The sequence below is a fragment of the Pagrus major genome, chromosome 2 (assembly GCF_040436345.1).
Source record: "Pagrus major chromosome 2, Pma_NU_1.0".
Classification (NCBI taxonomy): domain Eukaryota; kingdom Metazoa; phylum Chordata; class Actinopteri; order Spariformes; family Sparidae; genus Pagrus; species Pagrus major.
In genome coordinates, this window is record NC_133216.1 from 15,865,610 (window position 1) to 15,884,092 (window position 18,483).

At 40.1% G+C, this 18,483-nt stretch overlaps 3 protein-coding genes across 4 annotated transcripts in view; 2 read left to right on the forward strand and 1 right to left on the reverse strand.

The window, feature by feature from the left end:
• The window catches only part of rsrc1 (arginine/serine-rich coiled-coil 1), a 125,069-nt gene extending 120,682 nt beyond the window's left edge, over nucleotides 1-4,387 (forward strand). Inside the window, exons 9-10 of one of the 2 annotated variants that reach the window (XM_073488036.1) lie at nucleotides 1,445-1,552; nucleotides 3,913-4,387. In XM_073488036.1, coding sequence (XP_073344137.1) covers nucleotides 1,445-1,552; nucleotides 3,913-4,005 — 201 coding nt within the window. In that variant the 3' untranslated portion in view covers nucleotides 4,006-4,387. The remainder of the gene's footprint in view (nucleotides 1-1,444; nucleotides 1,553-3,912) is intronic. The other variant, XM_073488044.1, reaches the window with a different exon arrangement.
• A 903-nt stretch (nucleotides 4,388-5,290) lies between these two features.
• Nucleotides 5,291-13,791, forward strand: mlf1 (myeloid leukemia factor 1). The gene is made up of 7 exons (XM_073494903.1): nucleotides 5,291-5,469; nucleotides 6,487-6,649; nucleotides 12,119-12,193; nucleotides 12,291-12,419; nucleotides 12,897-13,056; nucleotides 13,389-13,527; nucleotides 13,731-13,791. Exons 1-7 carry the CDS (start codon nucleotides 5,420-5,422, stop codon nucleotides 13,789-13,791), a joined length of 777 nt encoding a protein of 258 aa, XP_073351004.1. The 5' UTR covers nucleotides 5,291-5,419.
• A 2,542-nt stretch (nucleotides 13,792-16,333) lies between these two features.
• med29 (mediator complex subunit 29) lies at nucleotides 16,334-18,064 on the reverse strand. The gene is made up of 4 exons (XM_073489065.1): nucleotides 17,918-18,064; nucleotides 17,733-17,791; nucleotides 17,554-17,638; nucleotides 16,334-16,886 (listed from the first exon to the last, which is right to left on the reverse strand). Exons 1-4 carry the CDS (start codon nucleotides 18,053-18,055, stop codon nucleotides 16,659-16,661), a joined length of 510 nt encoding a protein of 169 aa, XP_073345166.1. The 5' UTR covers nucleotides 18,056-18,064; the 3' UTR covers nucleotides 16,334-16,658.
• Between the last annotated feature and the right edge of the window lie 419 nt (nucleotides 18,065-18,483).

Genomic DNA, 18,483 nt, shown 5'->3' on the forward strand with positions numbered 1-18,483 from the left:
CAAAATATTAATTTTGATGTTTCTTCTTTATCAAGTGCAACAAGGAGAGCAGGCCATCTTTCCAAATATTGGGCTTATTAAACGTTTAAGTAATACCTCCAGGGATGGAGAAGAGTCATTTCTAAACATCTCATATTCTTCTATCAGCCTGGACTCACAGCAACATGAAGAGGACAAAAAGCCTTTGTCTTTATTCTAATTTTTTTCAGGTCTAAAGAAACGGGAACATACATTTCCATTGGCTTTAACTGTAAGAAAATGTGTTTATTGTTGCAACACAACTGATCAATGCTAAAGTGTCTTGAGGATGATTCTTTGAAGTATTTGAATATGCTGATTTAGCACAATTAGACTCACTTAAAGAACATGTGAGGGGAGAAACACAAACACAGATAGATGACACAAAAGACTTAGATTCAGGATACAAGCTGATTACTATCAATACACTGCTTTCTAGAAGCATATTGCATGAGTCAGACGTTCACTGTCATCTGCTGGACAAATGTTGTATTGCAGTTTACAATACTTCTATGTCTGCCAATTCTTGACTACATACTGAATGTAGGTCTGCAAGTATTTTCATTATTGATTAATCCGGTGATAAATTCACAATTAATCATTACATTTCTTATTATTTCTTATTCTTATTCAATTTCCAAAAGCCCAAAGTAACAAACAGTTGAAACCCAAAAATGTTCTCTCTCTTCATTTACTGTAATAAATGACAAAGAAAATAAGCAATTCCTAATGCTTAAGAAGCTGAAACCAGCAAATGTTTGACACATTTGCCTGAAAAATGAATCAAAATAGTTGGCGATTAAATTGTCTTTATAGCGATGACTCGACTGATCGTTGCTGCTCTAACTTACTATGTATAAAATGTGTAATTTGTACCAATCTTTACATCATATTTTAAGTGTTAATTGACATAAATCTACAAACTTTAATGATTTATGCTAACTTGATACTTCTTGTGCTCCAAGATCTTCATGTGGCTATTTGCAGTGTATTCACATGTTTTGCAGCCTTGAGTAGTGTCTCCATTTCCTTTTGCATTTTATGAATGCTGTTTGTAAAGTAGGCAAGATACTTTACTGAGCCCTCACCAGTGAAATTCACTTTGTACAGCAGCTCATGACTCAGGAGAAGAGGAGAAAGAAAGTGATTAAATGATGGATGAAAATGAACCAAGACAAAGCAAGACAAAATTAGAATAATACAAAAATAACATAAATATAAAAAAGACTATATCTCTTTACCTGTACAGATATGACTGGAATAAATAGCTGCAAAGGTAAAATGCATCCATCATTGTACAGGATACAAACCGGAATCGCACAAGAAATCAATATATTAATTTTCCTTTTTTAACAGTTTGTTTTGCTCACGTAAATGTTTGTGTGACTCATTTTTTCTCATTCTGTGTATACTTCTGTGAGTTCAGACCGAGCCAGCTGAGGTGAAGCTGGAGTCCGACCGGGCAGATTCTCAGGATGTCGATCTTCCCATCTCCATCGTCTATAATGACACCGACACGCTCGCCCATCCCAGTGTAAGTTCACACACGCACAAGGCAAACTTTCACTGCTCGGTTCAGATTTTCACAAGCTGTCATGCAGTTCAATAACTCAGACTTTTTAACACCCATCAAAGCAACTTCCAATCCTCTGGCACAGCTAAAGTTGATCTTGTCATTTTATCTTTTGGTGCCTTCTTGTTTTTATGAGCATGGTGCTTATTAATTGGTGGACAAACTTTGCGAACTTTTTCCTGCTGCTACTATCACCGCCACCGCTATTTACACCATTCCTGCATATTCTTACACTGTGCTCCGTATTGTATGGGACACTGCGGTATAGTAGATTATAGCCTCCTAACATCACCTCCTCCGCTGCCTGTAGACCAATGATGAAAAACGAGAAGGAAACTTTAAACTCCAATAACGCTCCCTGGGGCTTCCCAGTCATCTATCTCCACTGGGGAAACTAAGTTATGGCCTGACGTATGCAGATAAACCCCTCAAATATACACACATACACACACACACACACACACACACACACACACACACACACACACAACGCCCCCCAGCACAAATGCACACACATACACACCCTCAGACAGGCTGATGTATGGTAGCAATATGCCCCAGGCGGGCCCCGGCCTCAGCTTCAGCTCCAGCTCCACTTCCAATTAGAACAGATGAGTCCCATTAGCCCGGCCCAGATACTGTCATCCCACACACACAGCCTCATTAGCACCGTGACACCAGCGCAGGGCCGACAGACAAGAACTCACTGGTGTTGAATCTAACACACAGATAACATGCAGCGTAGGTTTAGGAATGAAGGATTGACGTGGCCGCGGGTCGCTTCTACAATCTGCATAGTAATAGACACACATCATCACAGAGATGTACAGTATGTACACATAGGCAGCATGTCGGCATTAACTCTCACACAAACACACACAGTGGATATAGAAATGATCTTCCAATTTCTCCCTATGCTTCGCTGCCTTGCTCCTCAGTCTCATAGTCATTACGTTACTTCCTAATAAACAGATGCCTTCATTCATCAGACACTTGCAGCAGCAGTTTTATCGCCCTCGTACAATCAATATCATCGCTGCTGGTGATGTACTGCGACGAATACAAGTCACATGTGTAGGCCCTTTTCTGTCACCAGGCTAACACACTGCCAGGCACACAGAACTAGATGAGTTATGTGTTCAAAATAATGTTATTTTCTCACTTTTTTCCTTATGGGGTTGACAGGGAAAGACTAATAAGACATGTAAGATACCACAGCCTTCACTCTAGTATTAGAGCGTTATCACTGTGACTCACAAGTCCACACTGAAGTCACATGGGTGTCAGTGGGCAGAACTGTCAACTCTGTGCCAGGCTCAGGAACTTACTAGGAAAGAGAGCTCATTAATTTCTGTCGCATTCTTCACGTGATGAAGCGGCCATAACACTACAGATACATCACAGTCATCAAGAGTTGGTAATGACTCAAGTGCAAGAGAAAACATAAGGATACAGCTTACATTGTCCTTGGTGAATTCAAAAGAAGCAAAAGTTGCTTTTTTCAGTTTACAACACAGTAAATGTCATATTTTTGGGGGCCTTGGACTGATGTCGAACAAAACACAACGTTTGATTAGAAAATCCTTCAGAGAATTTTTCACTGTTCTCTGGTGTTTTTAAGACCCAACAATTAGTTCACTCAGATTATGATTTCGCAGCTTTTCATATCAGGAATGTTAAAGATATAATACGTCAGATTTCTTCATTAAAATGTTGATAAGGCCTTTGTTATATATTTTGTGGAGATGTGTAATAGTGTTTGTTTGTTTTTAACAATGAAGACAACAACTCCCATGGTCCCACTCTGCTTGTATCTTTTGTTTTGTTTAGAATGAGAGACCTCTAACAGCAGAAGAGACCAAATCATTAGTTCACTTGTGTCCAAAATTTTGATTTTATGCCTGCACTTACCAGTGATATAAATGGATGATTAAATAACAAATTATAAGAGTAAAAACAAATTATTTCAGGTAGGGTGTGGAGGATTAAAGTGATAATGAAAATGATAAAAGTGATATTTTATATTTTTCAGTGAACTCAGTTGTTCCATTTGTCCAGGCCTTACCCTATCATTAGGAAATAACTTATTCTGATATTCTTGTTCTTGTTTTGTTCTACTGAGATTTCTATCTATCCAGAGCAATTTGTCTCAAAGCACTCTTACAAAATAAAGCAACACTGGTTCTTCAGTCCAGTACCTGATGTTGAAGTCTAAACTACAGTTGAACCCTTTGTGGTTCTCTTTAGTCCTGTGGTTGCTGTCCTTATCTGTAACTTTGTCCATCTGCTTAGTAACATTTCCTCTCTACTCCATCCTGCAGTTGTACATGGACAAGGAGAAGGCCGAGGAGCTGTGGCTCAACAGACTGATCTCGCTGAGGCAGGAGAGGCTCATGGGAAGTCCTGTGACCTAAAGGACACCAGAAACCCAGAGGATCCTTCTTGTTTGCTTGTGTGGTTAAAGTTGATTTCATTGTGTCTCAATCCCTGCCATTTTCTGTGTGTCTTTAGGATATGACAATGTTTCTTACTTTACACCCACTCATTTTTGTGGCCTATTGTAAAAACTTGTGAGAAATAAACAGTTTTTGGGCCTTATGTGTTTTTTATTTGATCAATGTTGATGTAATTGGATTAAACAATCTGCTGTTCTTTATTTGGCTTCATTTAATTTTATTGAAGGAAGATCATGCAGTCAGATGATCTGTTTTACCATGTAGACGAAGCATTTGATATATTTTGTCTTTTGTAAACAACTCGGTAAATAAAGCTTGCTGTGAAGTTTTTGAGTGAAAACTGGCTTGTGTTTTTGTTGTTGAATGATGGAGACAAACTTTATGTTAGGTTGAGTTGATAGAAACTTGTATCATGTTGCAGCATCTTCAGATAGATACAGATAAATGAGTCACCCTGTCACACAGTAACTTATTAAAAGTAGCCTGACTCACTCTGAGGTAACCCTCTCTCTTTAGTCTGCATCAGGATTGACATAAAACTGGATTAAACTTATCAACTTCTCTTAACTTTACCTTCCTCTTAAAATATATACCATTCATTGATTTATGTTTATGTTTATTCAGTGTCGCTGTTTGAGCAGGGATTAAAGACATTGCACAGTCCACACTCAGGCCTATTTGTGGAACAGCCAGATGGTAAACCTATACTGAGTCTGGGACACGGTGTGTCACTGCCGGACCCTCCAAATAGTCGACGTTGTAATGAAATAATATAAGAATGTACAAAACGATTTGTTAAGGCGAGCGCATAGATAAGCTTTGTGGGTGCCCTCTTCACATGTGCTCCCACATGTCTTCACACCCTACAATTACACAACCAAGAATCACTTCATAACAGTCTGGTAATTTAATCCTACAGAGTTGCAGAGTGTGATTTCTTCCTCATTATGGATATTTCTGATGTGTTACTAGCTGCATATAAATTACACAGCCCCTGTGAAGGTGTGTTAGATAAGCACACAGCTGATTTTGTGGTCACAGGCACAAGAAAGATAAGAAAATTTGAGCTTTATCAGAAATTAGTACCGTTGCCATGGCAGCCACCCACAACACACAGCCCGCGGATAGACCCTATTCAAAGCTCCGAATAACCAGCCAATCAGAGAGCCGGATTCGCGTCACATGGCCGGTGTCAGAGTGAGTTTGGTTGTGAATCATATTGCATGCCAGCCCCCTCCGTGGTAACATTACCGAGGCTGAGCGCAGAAGCTGAGGCACCTGCGGCTGAACGGATTATTCCTTGAAAAATATTTATCTCAGTTTTTTTTTGTTTTGTTTTGTTTACAGCTTCAAAAAAAAAAAAACCGCGGAAATGTTCAACAGTAATCATCTCAGGGAGTTTGATGAGGATCCGTTCTGGTCGTAAGTAACGTTAGCTAAATTACACTTGTTTTAAATCACTTATAACTGTTATTGTTTCGGCTTGTGGGTTGTTAAAATGATAAACTAAAAAAAAAAAACTCTGTTACTGTAATAATAAGCAATTGAGGTGCTATTTATAGGGCCTATCTACTTCAGGACTGTGCATAGAAAAACCCAGACAAACTCTAAAGTATACCTACAAGCTAATAATGTAACACAGAAAGCTGACATTATTGTTTTTCTAAGCTAGGCTAAAGTTAAAAAAGTTCAGTTCCACTTTTAATTATTATTTTTATTTAAACGAGATGTCGATATATAAGGCCCAACGTTAGCTTAACTCTGTGTCTATCATTTGTAATTAACGTTGGCTAACTAACTAGACTTGTGATCTAAAAACTGATTTAAAAAAAAGTGGCTACCTACAAATAACTAATGGTGAACAGCCTGTAAACTGTCATGTTACAGACACTATTGAGAAAAAGTTAATGGAGCTGTTACCTAACAACAGCTGCTGTAAGACTGACACTGCTGTGACGACAAACACTGATTTTAAAATAACTTTATATTTTTAAAGGTAAATCAAAAATGCCAAACTGAATGTGTTTTAAATTTTGAAACAGGTTTGTATAATTTTAGTTAGCAAATAAAAAGGTACAGTTTTTAGTAACAGAATTAGCAATATAATTTAAAGAAAGTTATTGGTAATTGATCATTTCTGAATACTGTCTACACTTACACTGTGTGTGTGCCACAGTCACTTTGACTTATTGCATGAGTGAACACCTGCTGCTTTAGTGTGGCCACACTTGACCCGACTTCTAAGGCTGAAATCATATTAGGAGTGCTTCCTATTTCAATGTGTTGTGTTCATCCAAGAATGTGTCTGTAATGGGCTCCAAGCTGGCATCGGTGATAGAAGTCACCAAGAGTACAGTATGTGGAGAAGAGACGTTTTCTTTTCCTCTTTGCAGTTTGCAGAGATTCACTTTCTCTTCACCTCCTCTTCCTCTGCCATAGGGATCCATTCCGGGCTCACAGGGATCATATGCGGCACATGATGCGCAGCTTCTCTGAGCCATTCGGCGGGCCCTTGATGTCCAGTATAATGGATGGGAGAAGCCGTGGTAGTGAAGTGGCAGAGCACCCTAGCTCGTCCCCTGCGCTGAGGGACGAACACAGGGTGAGAACATGCATTTGAAGAAGCACTACTTTTACAGTTTTGAGTGTTTGTTCTACTTGTGGATTCAAGTTATGGGTGATAAAGCTCTCCATATGTGTGTGCAGACACGTGACTGACTAGCCTACATGCATATCATTTGGGTCAATGTGGGACGAAGGATTCTCTCGTACAGTCAGCCCCTGTGACCCTCTCTGCCCACTTCTCATGGCCTTATAACCAAAGAAGATTAGTGTTTAGAGGAAGTGCTAAGTTTGCTAAGGTTATAGTGGAAGCTTGCCACTGGCAGCGTAACTGGAGCACCACTCACTGAGGTATGGGGGGCCATGTGAGTCTCTCTGGTTTAGTGGAAGGGCAACCCCCTTGGCCTCTCTGGACGGTTATATCTAGCCCTCAGGAGCCCTATTTATAGTGCATTGTTCCACTGACACACTGCTTTCTCGCAAATACACGCAGACTTCTTTAACACCTGAACCAATAGGACCCCAGAGAATTCTGCATTTCTCTGTTGAGATGAACTGCTGCTGAAAATAACAGTTTATGTTGATATCAATCTGGTGTTGGCCTAGTTGACATGTTAACTTAAATATAGTTTGTCTCCACACATATCTTTGATTATGTAGACTTTCATGGAGGATAAAGCTGTAGAAGCTGAGGCCTTTAAGTACTTATGGACACATTTTTTTGCTCTTGACATATTCATTGTGCAGCATTGTCATGAAAATGCAAGAAGGCGGGCAGGCAGGGGTTAGTCTTGGTCTGCCACATTTTGCACCCGTTAACCTTTCCCAAATCAAATCAGCCCCTGTGCTGCTTATATATCCCTGCTAATTCCAAATTAGTCCCTGTCACCTGTTTTAATCCCACCACCTCATGAAAGCCTGTATATTTATCCTTGATAATGACTTTCATCAGAAGCCTAGCCTAAATAGCCAGCAACCTGCTTTCTCTGTATTAGCATCATGCCATTAACTAGCTAATGCCAGCTGAGGAGGGGCTCTGAGTGAGCACTTGACTAATGACCTCAGTGACAGTGGGTGAAATGGAGCTACACTGCAAAATGTCCTTCAAAACAAACTTATATACTCTTCTGGTAGGAGTTAGATGCTGTTTTTGTAAATGCTTTTGATAAGATGTTGTTTACTTATGAGTTTGATAGCAGTATCTTAGTCAATTGGCAGAGTTTCTTTTTCTTTTTGGAGGAATCAGAGGAAGTTATGTGTTAGGTGTAAAGTCATGCTGCACAAAAACAAAGTATGGTTCTGCTGAGCTGCATCACGAGTGGCAGGCAATTCACCGTTTTTCTTGATTCATACACAGAGATGCAGATGAGATCTTTGCAGTTTGAAAGAAAAAAGATTTCTATAGCTTAGATGTCTAGACTTATTTGTTTATTGTCACAAATAATATACATACAGTATGGCATATGGAAAATGAAGGCTGACTGGCGATCTAGTCAGACTGGCCCCACTTCTATCTGCTTTCCATTATAGACTAAATGAGGTGATAAACTCATGTTTTGTCCTGTCTTCTTGGTAGCTGTGACTCTGAGGACAGTGGTGCCAAAAATAAATGCTAGGGGGTGGGAAAGTTTTCATCTTCTGCTTTAAAGATATAATATATAACATTTATGCATTAAAATTTCTATAAACAACTAGATCTTTGATGTATACTTTGTTGGGTTGTATACTTCTGTAAACTACATTATCCCAAATGTTACCAAGAATGTTCAAACCCAGAGAAATACGTAAGGTACAGTGCATTTTATTTGATCGCCTGACGCTATTTGCCAGAGAGTGATGAAGGAAGTCTGCAAAATTGACTAAACGTAGTGTGAATTAAACTTTAATACATTACCTTGAATGTGAACATTTCTTAGAAAGTTTTTTATTCACAAGCATGGATGTTTAACATGAAGACAACAACTCCCATGATCCCAAACTACTTCACAATGTCAAACGATGTCTTTCATTTTTCATTGAGAGAGCTTGGCAGCATAAATTACACACTGTGCATTTAAAGTAAACTGAATTACCATAAGGATCTACAGTTTTTGTCAAAGAACTCAGCTCTCTAACTCCCTTCACACACTCATTTATGTGAAGATAAGGAGCCGTCTTGTGGTGCCCGGCAGTGGTCAGAGGGCCGAAGCTCTGGTGCCGAGTTGTTGGCTTTGTAAAGGCATGTGTGCGGATGTCATGGACACTCTGTTTTCTCATTGTTGCTCTTTCGGTCCATCTGTTTGGCAGACCGTGCCTTGGCAGTGCTGGTGCATTAGCAGCTAGATGACAGACAGCTCGCTCTCATACTGCTCTCCAATATCACAGGCACAAATGTGCACACAGAAATGCATACAAGACACAAACAGCACTGAAACATGCTCACAAGCACAATTACACACAGTCACAGCGAAATAACACAGACACACTGGCATGCAAATACACACACATAGGAAATTCATACACACACATTGGCCACATAATGCTGGAAGGCTTGTACTTCTCGTATAAGCTTGCTAAGCATTAGATTCCCAATGGGAAAATAAGCCCTGCCTTACCTTCCAAAGCTGCTGTGAATTCTCACATTTACCAGTCTCTTGCCAAAATCCACTACCTTGTTCATATCACCTTTCAAAGCACTCATTCATCTGAGTTTATAAAAGTACTGTCGAATGACAATCGAGTATCATTACAAGTGATGCACTTGCTTAGATTCTGTGGTTTGTACTGAGCAAGACTGGTGATGCTAGAGCTGAAAGGTAGAGCTGATGTCCTCTTTGTTGTCGATCTATACAAGTATATAAGTTGTGTACAAGTCAGATTTTCTTCCTGCTCTGGCTCTCTGCCGAAATAAAGTGAGAAGTAAAGTTTGGCAATGTGGATTTAAGCACTTCCTAAACTGCTCATTCACCTACAGCCGCTTTAAAAACATCACAGTCACCACAGTCAGATTCAGTGACTCCTTATATTCTCTGTGATCGAGTTCTGAAAGCACAGATTTGACAAAATGCCTCGAGCTCCCTGGTAATGCGCCACTTCCAAGGAGCTATGTGTCTGCAGCACAACCTCACATTGCCTTTTAAGCATGAATCATATCTACGGTCCCCTGCGGTGTAACTCATAGCTCCCGCAGGAGCAGGAGCAGCCTGCCTCAGAGGGCACAGTGGCAGGTCCAGTATCAGATTGAGAGTGAGATAGAAAAGAGAATGTCAATCTGCAGTTGTCCAGACAGCCTAAAATAATGTGTTAAAGACCAGTGGGTCTACGTTCCTTATTTTGCACCCTCAATCTCTCCTCTGCTCAACCCCACTCTAAATATAATGCTGCCAGATATGTAACTGGCATTTATTAGTTCATACATGCCACTCTGGGATAAAATTGGCTGCGTGAGGCTTGAGAGATACTGGTCAGGAGCGTTTTACATCAGCTTGACATTTGAAAAGAGCTGAGAGAGCAGCCTTGGACTCTCCGACCCCTGTTAGATCCCTGTCCTGACTGGTCGGTCCAGCCCACTGCAGCCTTCCTAGAATCAAGCTCAGTTTCAGTGTTAAACCCACGCTAATCTCTGGCAATGCGACCCAATTACACATGGAACACAAGTCATTCAACACCCCACTGATTACGCACAATACCCCTGCACATCACACGCCATAGCGAGGACTGTTGAGATGCTTATCCAGAGCCACAGGGTCATAAACACCTGTGGTTTTGGCCCAGAGAACACAGGCTGTGGCTGCAGGCTGCTCCCTCCTCACCGGCCTGTCACTCCTTGCTTCTTGCACTCCCAGAGGGTTCACGGCCTTGGAGGGGTTGTGTTTAAGGCCAGGGGGAGGGAGCTGTGTGTCTGTGTCAAGGGCTTAGTGACAGATGTAAGACAACCTAACAGCTTACTGGCAACAACCGCAACAAACATGCAAAAAGACTACATGATGTGTGTATGTGTGTGTGTGTGTGTGTGTGTAACATGCTATAATACATGATATCATATTATGCTATGTTAATAAACTGATATTGTTTGAATCCTCAGGATATGAGCCGCTCATTGTTACCCTTTGGCAGTTTTGACAGCACGGTCAGTAGAGTCCTCTGCTGTTCAGCTATACTATCATATGAGTTTCTTACTTTCTCACAAGTGCATGCTCTCTCTATAACTGACTCTGTACATTACTTATTGACTAGTTGCGGTCAGTAAAATGGTCACAGTGTTTCCTCTTCATTCACTACAAATTCTATATCATATTTTAAAAAATCATTACAGGCAGAATCAGTAGGATTAAAAAAAACAATGTGTAGACTTCTTATTTGGCTGCGTTCATCACGTTTCAGGCAGTAGGTGTGTAGCCCCTCAGCCAATAACAGCGTGCATGGTGTGAGGTTGCTGACTCTATAAAGACGTAGCGATCGGGTGCTAGATCATAAGCACCCATCCAAGAGGATGTTTCTGGTGTCACGAAGCTCGGAAGGAGGAGGCAACTTCGAATGTTGTATCGACAAATTGCAACCAACAAATCCCACTCATTCTGCCCTTAAAGTACACAGTACCCCAGGGGCCATAACAAGAAAGATGCCTGGTCCACATACTGTATAAGGGGCCATTAAGTTTAACTGTGAAACATGTACATGAGATTGGTAGAAATTTACAACAAGATGTTAGGAAATAATTCGCCCACAAAAAAAAGCAATTCTTATGGAAACACTGTGACCAGTATGTAGAATGTGGAATGACCAGTAGGTTTCCTTCTGAGGTTTGCAAAATCTGTTCTGTTCTTGAATGCAGCATCATTACCCATCTATTTTAAAGAGGTCTGCTGTACAGGGCTGTTGATGTGTCTGTTTCTGTCAGATGTGGGTCTATTTAGACAGAAAAAAGGGGCTGCACCCTTACAGAATATCCGATATGAACAAATGTTGAATGCATGGTGATTGATGGCATCTTACTGTGACATGCATGACTGACTCGAGTGGTGAGGACAGTTTTTCCTGGCTCAAAGGTGGTACCTCAACTGTGACCTACATACACTTTTTTATTTTATTTTTTTTAAATAGGAAAATTAAAGGTGAACATGAACTGATTCCTAAAAACAAACATTTTTGATTCAAATAATACAGTTTACAAGGTCATCGATACGAGTAGCAACACATTTTCGACCTTCCCTATCCAGGACAAACCCCTTAATAAAGACATACTGTAAATGTCTTGTTTATTTGCATGCTTGACTTGAATTCTAGCTTTGTTATGAATGTTACTAGGTCACATATAGTGAAGTGATAAAATGTGAATGTCCTGGTTACAGTGTCCCAGATGGCACACATGTAAGACACATTTAGAACACTACTCTGTCCGTGCGTGTATGTTTGTACACATGATGGAGTTGTTTATGAGCTGATAATGCCTTGTGACCATGTGGTGTACAAGCCAAGCCTTTTCAACTCTTATAGCACTTGATTGTTTTTTCTTTTTGTGTTTGCGCAGGACATGATGAGGAACCCTTTCGGCATGTTCGACAACGTGATGTCCAACATGAGAAACAGGATGCACAGAAACTTTGTGAGTTCATGACTTTGTTTTCTCTTCCTTTTCTGTTTTCATGCTTTCTCAGACTGCTGAAGCTGTAGTTTCTTAACTGCGTGTTTGTGTGTTTCAGGAGAACATGTCCACAGATTCAAACACCCACTCATTCAGCTCCTCATCAGTCATGACATATTCGAAGGTTGGAAATGAGCCTCCCAAGGTCTTCCAGGCGAGCACATCGACGCGCCGTGCCCCTGGAGGGGTAAGTTCCCCATCACATGATCTTACTACATGATATCACAGTACATTAGGGCACAGCTTAGTACATTGAGCTTGGAGAAGTAAATCTGTCTGCGGAGGATTCACTCATTCTATCAATTCTGAGTGATTATGGTGATAACGTCCCCTTGGCCTTTCCTTGTGGGAACATTATTGTAAACAAACTCTCCCAGTGGCATATAATGGCTCTGTTCCATTAAGGTGTGCCAGAAATCATTTCAGTCATCCTGCATGCACAGTACCAGAACCCTGGAACTGCCACTCCTAAATGGAATGCAGCCATTAAGACTATTATTAGCCGCACTTGTGTTTTACTGGTCAAACTGTCAAACTGTTTAGACTCTGACCTGACTGTTTATAGAAAGGAACTAAACATGTTGATTACTAATCTATGGGATGAATATGCTTTTTCACGGACCAGCTGACGTGTCTCATGGGCTTAATAATGTTGTATCTCCAGATCAAGGAGACCCGGCGAGCACTTAAAGATTCCGAGAGCGGTCTGGAAAAGATGGCCATTGGTCACCACATCCAGGACAGGGGACATGTTGTTGAGAAGAAATACAACAAGAAAACAGGAGAGAAGGAGTTCATCCAGGACTTTGAGAATTTGGATGAATGTATGTTAAAGTAATATTTCTAGGAGCTATTTCAGAGATGATTCTGGGAAAAAATCAGACTTGTGTAAATTGCTTCTAAATAAATAAAATATTAAGACACCACTACAGTGATTGGTTAAAAGTAAATCTAGCCATATGTCATCAATTTTTGTCCCTTCATTACTTTTCAGATGTCCGTGACGCAGTGGAGTAGAATGTGGTCATAGATCCTAGATTATGCTTTTTTGTAATTTCAGGGGACTAGTTAAGAACACCAGCCAGTTGAACATTATGCCACTGTAAATGCCATTGACAGAATGTTGTCTAACATGATCCTGATCCCCCACCCGCAGCTGAAGCACAGTCATTTGACGATGAGTGGCAGCAGGAGTTGTCCAAGTTTCAGTCATCTGGCCCCATGTCTCGCCTGGAGGCACCCCGACTCCGTGGTGTTCACCAGGCAGCCATCGCCGGCCCTGAGCAGGCTGACAGGTCAGTGTTACGTGCTCGGACCCCATGTAGTGTTGAAGACAGGTCAGAATCCGCTGGTCAGGATCAAATGACAAACTAGTGGGAAACACCGATTGCACACACATACAGCATGCTGTATTAAGCATATTATCATGTTATGATACTGCAGTTAATTTAGCTTTTTTGTTTATGTTATGTTGTTTATGTCATTTTTTCTTCAACAGACACCAATCAAAGGGCAACGCTAAGGGAAACGTGAAATTCTCAGACTCGACAAAGCAGTAAAATTTCTTTGTTTGCTTCTTAAAGTCTTTGAAGTGTCATACAATACACTGTGGTGCCCTGTACCCACACTCACACTCACACACAGGTTTAATCAACAAGATAGACTGAATCAGAAGGTAACGACCCAGATTTTTCAAAATTTAAGAGGCTTTACGTTTCACATTACTGCTTCCCACTTCCAAAGCACACTGCACAATAATTAAAAACCAGCTGAAAATGGCTGTCCCATTACAGTGGGCATTTATTTTGCTTTTTCATGGGTTTTTCGTGGATTACATTGGGTCAGTATAACAAAAGCAGGAATCGTCGCTGGAGGTTTATTTTTATGCCATAATGGTATTAACCTAAAATGAAGGCAGTTCTAAAATTAGATAGAAAATATAAAATCCTGTGATATGCTTTGGAGAATAGTTGTCAGGAATTAACAGTATATATGATCTGTAGTGTGCTGGCTGTTGAACATGCAAAACCAGAAGTGTAATTCTTCAACAATATTAAAAGTCCCACATTATTTTATGTCACACTGTCAATTGCTGCAGCACCTCTATTCACCCTATGTCTGAAAGCTCTGTTTTAGTGTCTGTCTCTTTAAGGCCCCCCTCCTGAAAAGGCCAGTCTGTACTTATTGGTCATCTCTTAAAGGCCTCAGCATGCACCATCCACTGTGTTCCTTTATCAGCTCTGCCGCTGTTTTTGCAACCACAGTCACACTGGGGGTTTGGCTGAAGGCGGTGACTGTATAGTTGTGGCATCACAACCTTACACAAAGTCCCGACGGCTCATTTAAAGGCACAGTTTCTGAATACGGGCTGTGTGCATTGAGCGTTTTGATACTTTGACAGTTTTTTATAGCACCTAGACCTGCCTTATAATATAAAAATGGACATGGAAATCTCACTCTCAACAATATGGGACCTTTAATACTCTTATAAGCTTATAGGACATTACAATAAAGGCACAAATGGCCCATAGTCTTTCTCAACAACAAGGGTCATTAGTATTTCTATGGATGTAATGGTGTTGCACCAAAATAAACAATGTAAGAAATATATTGATGTGTAATTAAGGATCACATGAACTACACATATTACACTGTAAAAACCAGAGAGCAAATAATTTGTATAATTTTGCATCAGATAAACAGAATTTGCTGTATGTAAGATATTCTGATGATGTCATCTGTTTCTCACATTTCATTTTCATAATGCAACAAGACACAAAAGGAAGTGTCTTATGGACTGTTGCACTTAGACGATGTCTACATTGTCTTTTGTAATTATATTGTCTAGTATCCAATGCTCTAGATATATGTATTTTATCTGCTGTAATCTTTGTAAAAAGAAATAATAATACTCTTCCCTTTTTATATGTTACTTCTCTTGTTTTTCATCATATGAACTCTGTGCTGCATTGCACAATTTAGTATATATGACAACGTCTGGATTGTTCTCAATAATTCCAGCTTTGCTCTTGTATATTTTTTCAAGCTTTAACAGTAAGTTCTGTGTCACATCAGCACAGACTATTGTCTGAAAATAAACATGTAAAAATATGAAGATTGTTTGGTTGTTTTTGTCCATTTCTGTTTGTATGTGACCACAGGCCTGCAGAGGGTCTATGAAGAGTGTGAGCGTGTATTGTGATGAACCTCTCGTTGTGCCTGTTTGGTGGTGACCCAGGGCAGTATTTTTGGATCCAAGCACTTGTCAGTAACTCAGATTGGTCTGAGATGTAACACAGCTGCAAGCCCACCAGGCTCGCCTCTCACGTGCTTGTGTATCAGACTTCATTAATCCCTTCAGCTTCAACATACAGATAGCAAAGAATCGAGAAGCCTCTGACCAATATATAACTCAACAAGGATCCAAGTGTAAGCCGAGTCCTCACTCAGTCCAGAAATACTGAGCACTATCCTTAGTACCTTTATGTAACATGGAAGATGAGCCATTCAAGAGAACTTCTATCACTATCTCACACAAATCCCTGTAATGGGTGAGAGAGATGACTGACAGGCTTTACAGCTTCAAAGATAATAACATGTTCACTGAAACCATGGAAATCAGTGACCATGATAGATAATGCAAGCTCTTAACAACTTCTCCTCCACCCAAAAAAAATCTACTCTTTAAATTCCCCAGGGTGTTTCCAGGCGGCTGTTGTTGCCCCACTAAATCAACACTACTGCTTCAATAGGAGTCAAATGAGAATGTTGTTTTGCAGGATCCTTCAAGGACAAAGAGATCAGCTATTACTCAATGCCTGTTGCCACTTTTATTGAAAGGACCCTTTATTCTACCATCGCTGTAAATTTTGGGTCTGACATTTTCTTCCCTTTTACCCCTTCTAGTGTTAAATCTTATAAACTTTACTGCAGACAAAATAAGATAACACGGTACAGTTAAACTGTGTTAATTCACATGCACAGTTGAACAAATATTTTTTGTCTTTATGAATCATGCTGTAACATTAAATCCTCATCATCAGTGAAAGATGTTATGAATGGACAAGTCTTCCTTTGTGCATCCAGAATAATGAGAAAAGGTTCAGTAGAAAGGTTTTAATAATCAATACAAATAAGCTACAAAAGACTTGAGAATATTGAGTTGGCAGTTACAACTCTGCCACCACCTGCTGGTCATCTCACAACATGACTGTCAGGAATATTTACACAGCATTCATACAAAACAACTTACTTTGAAAAAAAAAATCTTGACCAAATGTACAGGATCTTGCTAGATGAAACAGCATCTTGACCAATGTAGGGAAAAAACTGAGTTCTGAATATTGGACAGCCCCAAATATTAAATCCATAATTTTTCTCAAAAGTCACCGGACGCATAGAGAGTTGGGATAGTCAGGGTCCAGGTCTACATGATTCCTTGAGGCTGTACCTTTCCTGCGATCTTCTTGGAGCACTCCAGCAAAGCGTTGTGGATGTCTTTGGCGCAGGAAATCTGAGACTTGATCATGCCGAGGTACTGGGCGTAAGACATGGACTCTGTCTGAACCGTGTCTGGCTTGGTGGCTGTCGGGACCAAGTTGGGTGAATGTTTGGCGCTGTCAATGCTCTGGGAGAGGCACTCGTACGCCAGCCGCTGCACAGAGAAGAAAAAAAAGGAGATTGTACTGTATATTTTATGTGTAGATACAGTATGTGTCAAGACAAACTATAGGACAGAAAAAAAATATTCAAACCAATACTGATCATTTCTTTTAAAAGAACTATTTCACTTTTTTTTTCCAATATCATCTTGATGCAGTGGTCAGGGTGTGTTATGGCTGCTGTGTACATGACTATTTTTGTCAATACTGTTATAACAATGCTCAATTTCACTGCACTCATTCAAAAGCTTTTCCATATTTGACAAACCCACCTAGATAAACTATGTGAAAGTTCTAATTATGACCTGCCAAGGGACTGCAGATGTAAATGAGCTCTGAGCTAACTCTGGCTCAATGCAACAAATGGCAACATCTATGTTTAATATTGTACGTGGTCCCTCTACAAATAAAATAGATTACATAAAAATAAAGCTAGGAATCAGGTTAATGCTCCTTGTGAGGTGGGTTGCCAATTCCTTACAGGATGGTCAATCAGTCCCCCGTCTATTAAATGTTAAATATGCTTTTAAGAGCATTGAACTTTGATTGTGTGACAGAAGCAGAGAAATAAAATCAGATTTTGTGACTAAATGTAGAAAATAAAATGATGGTTGCCAAGCAATATATTGTTTATGTGTGTGTATTGTGTTTAGGTCTTACCAAACACAGCTCCAGTTGATCACAGAGGGCATAAAACTCCTCTAAGCTTTTGTCAAAGCGCTGAACAGAGGCGTCGCTGCTTTTGCTAAACCAGAAGACACAACAGACACATTAACAAAAAAACACAGACCAGACTGACAGACATGTCTTTCTCTCACTCCCCCAACCTGGCAACTTACATGCCGTTGTCAATTGACGTGTTATGGGCCAAATTCAGGGATGCAATCTTCATTAGGTTCTGAAAATGAAATTAAAAGAGATAAGTTTCCAGCACGTTGTGTCATATATTTATTGTATTTATGAAACGACAGTATTTCGACTTTAGCTATTGTGGCCAGATGTTTCGGCCATTGTCGACAATTACCTGGAGACTCTCCTTCAGCTGTGGAATAAGCATCTTGAATCTATGCACCGGATCGAAGTCTTGCTGTTGACTCAATTGTTGCTGTTGTAATCCGGGCTGAGACATCGGCCCACCAGCCTGCTGCTGTTGAGACGCCATCTTGACCGGCTTCGACTGACAAGCCGGAAGAAGCGTAAATATCCGGTTCGTCGTTTTTCAGAATAAAAGCGTTTCTTTCAACTACATAGCTTTCAAAATTGAAAAATCGTACAATCACCGCCCTCTTTCTGTAATACTGACTAGTACCTACCACATTCTCACTTAATACCTTGTTTCTTTACCTACGTATATGGTACAATTGCATATATGGGACACTTCTCATACGTGCATGTATGTAACTGTAAATGCGTTTATGTCACTTTCATATTGTATATTTTTATGATTTGCTATGTGTGCTTGCTGCAGCATACATTCTTCCAATTGGGACAAATAGACTTGACTTGTACATAATAACTCCTGTGCTCTTCCTTTGCAAATGCATAGTTTATATTTATATTCTTTATTCTATTATAATTTAATGTCTTTCG

What these genes read in the sequence shown, in the direction of transcription:
- mlf1 (XM_073494903.1), top strand. Translation starts at nt 5,420, where the DNA reads ATGTTCAACAGTAATCATCTCAGGGAGTTTGATGAGGATCCGTTCTGG. An exon ending in ACAGGATGCACAGAAACTTT is followed by an intron (nt 12,194 to 12,290) that starts GTGAGTTCATGA and finishes TGTGTGTTTCAG; the next exon opens with GAGAACATGTCCACAGATTC. An exon ending in GGCCCTGAGCAGGCTGACAG is followed by an intron (nt 13,528 to 13,730) that starts GTCAGTGTTACG and finishes TTTCTTCAACAG; the next exon opens with ACACCAATCAAAGGGCAACG.
- med29 (XM_073489065.1), bottom strand. Translation starts at nt 18,055, where the DNA reads ATGGCGTCTCAACAGCAGCAGGCTGGTGGGCCGATGTCTCAGCCCGGA. An exon ending in AGCTGAAGGAGAGTCTCCAG is followed by an intron (nt 17,792 to 17,917) that starts GTAATTGTCGAC and finishes TTTCATTTTCAG; the next exon opens with AACCTAATGAAGATTGCATC. An exon ending in ACGTCAATTGACAACGGCAT is followed by an intron (nt 17,639 to 17,732) that starts GTAAGTTGCCAG and finishes CTTCTGGTTTAG; the next exon opens with CAAAAGCAGCGACGCCTCTG.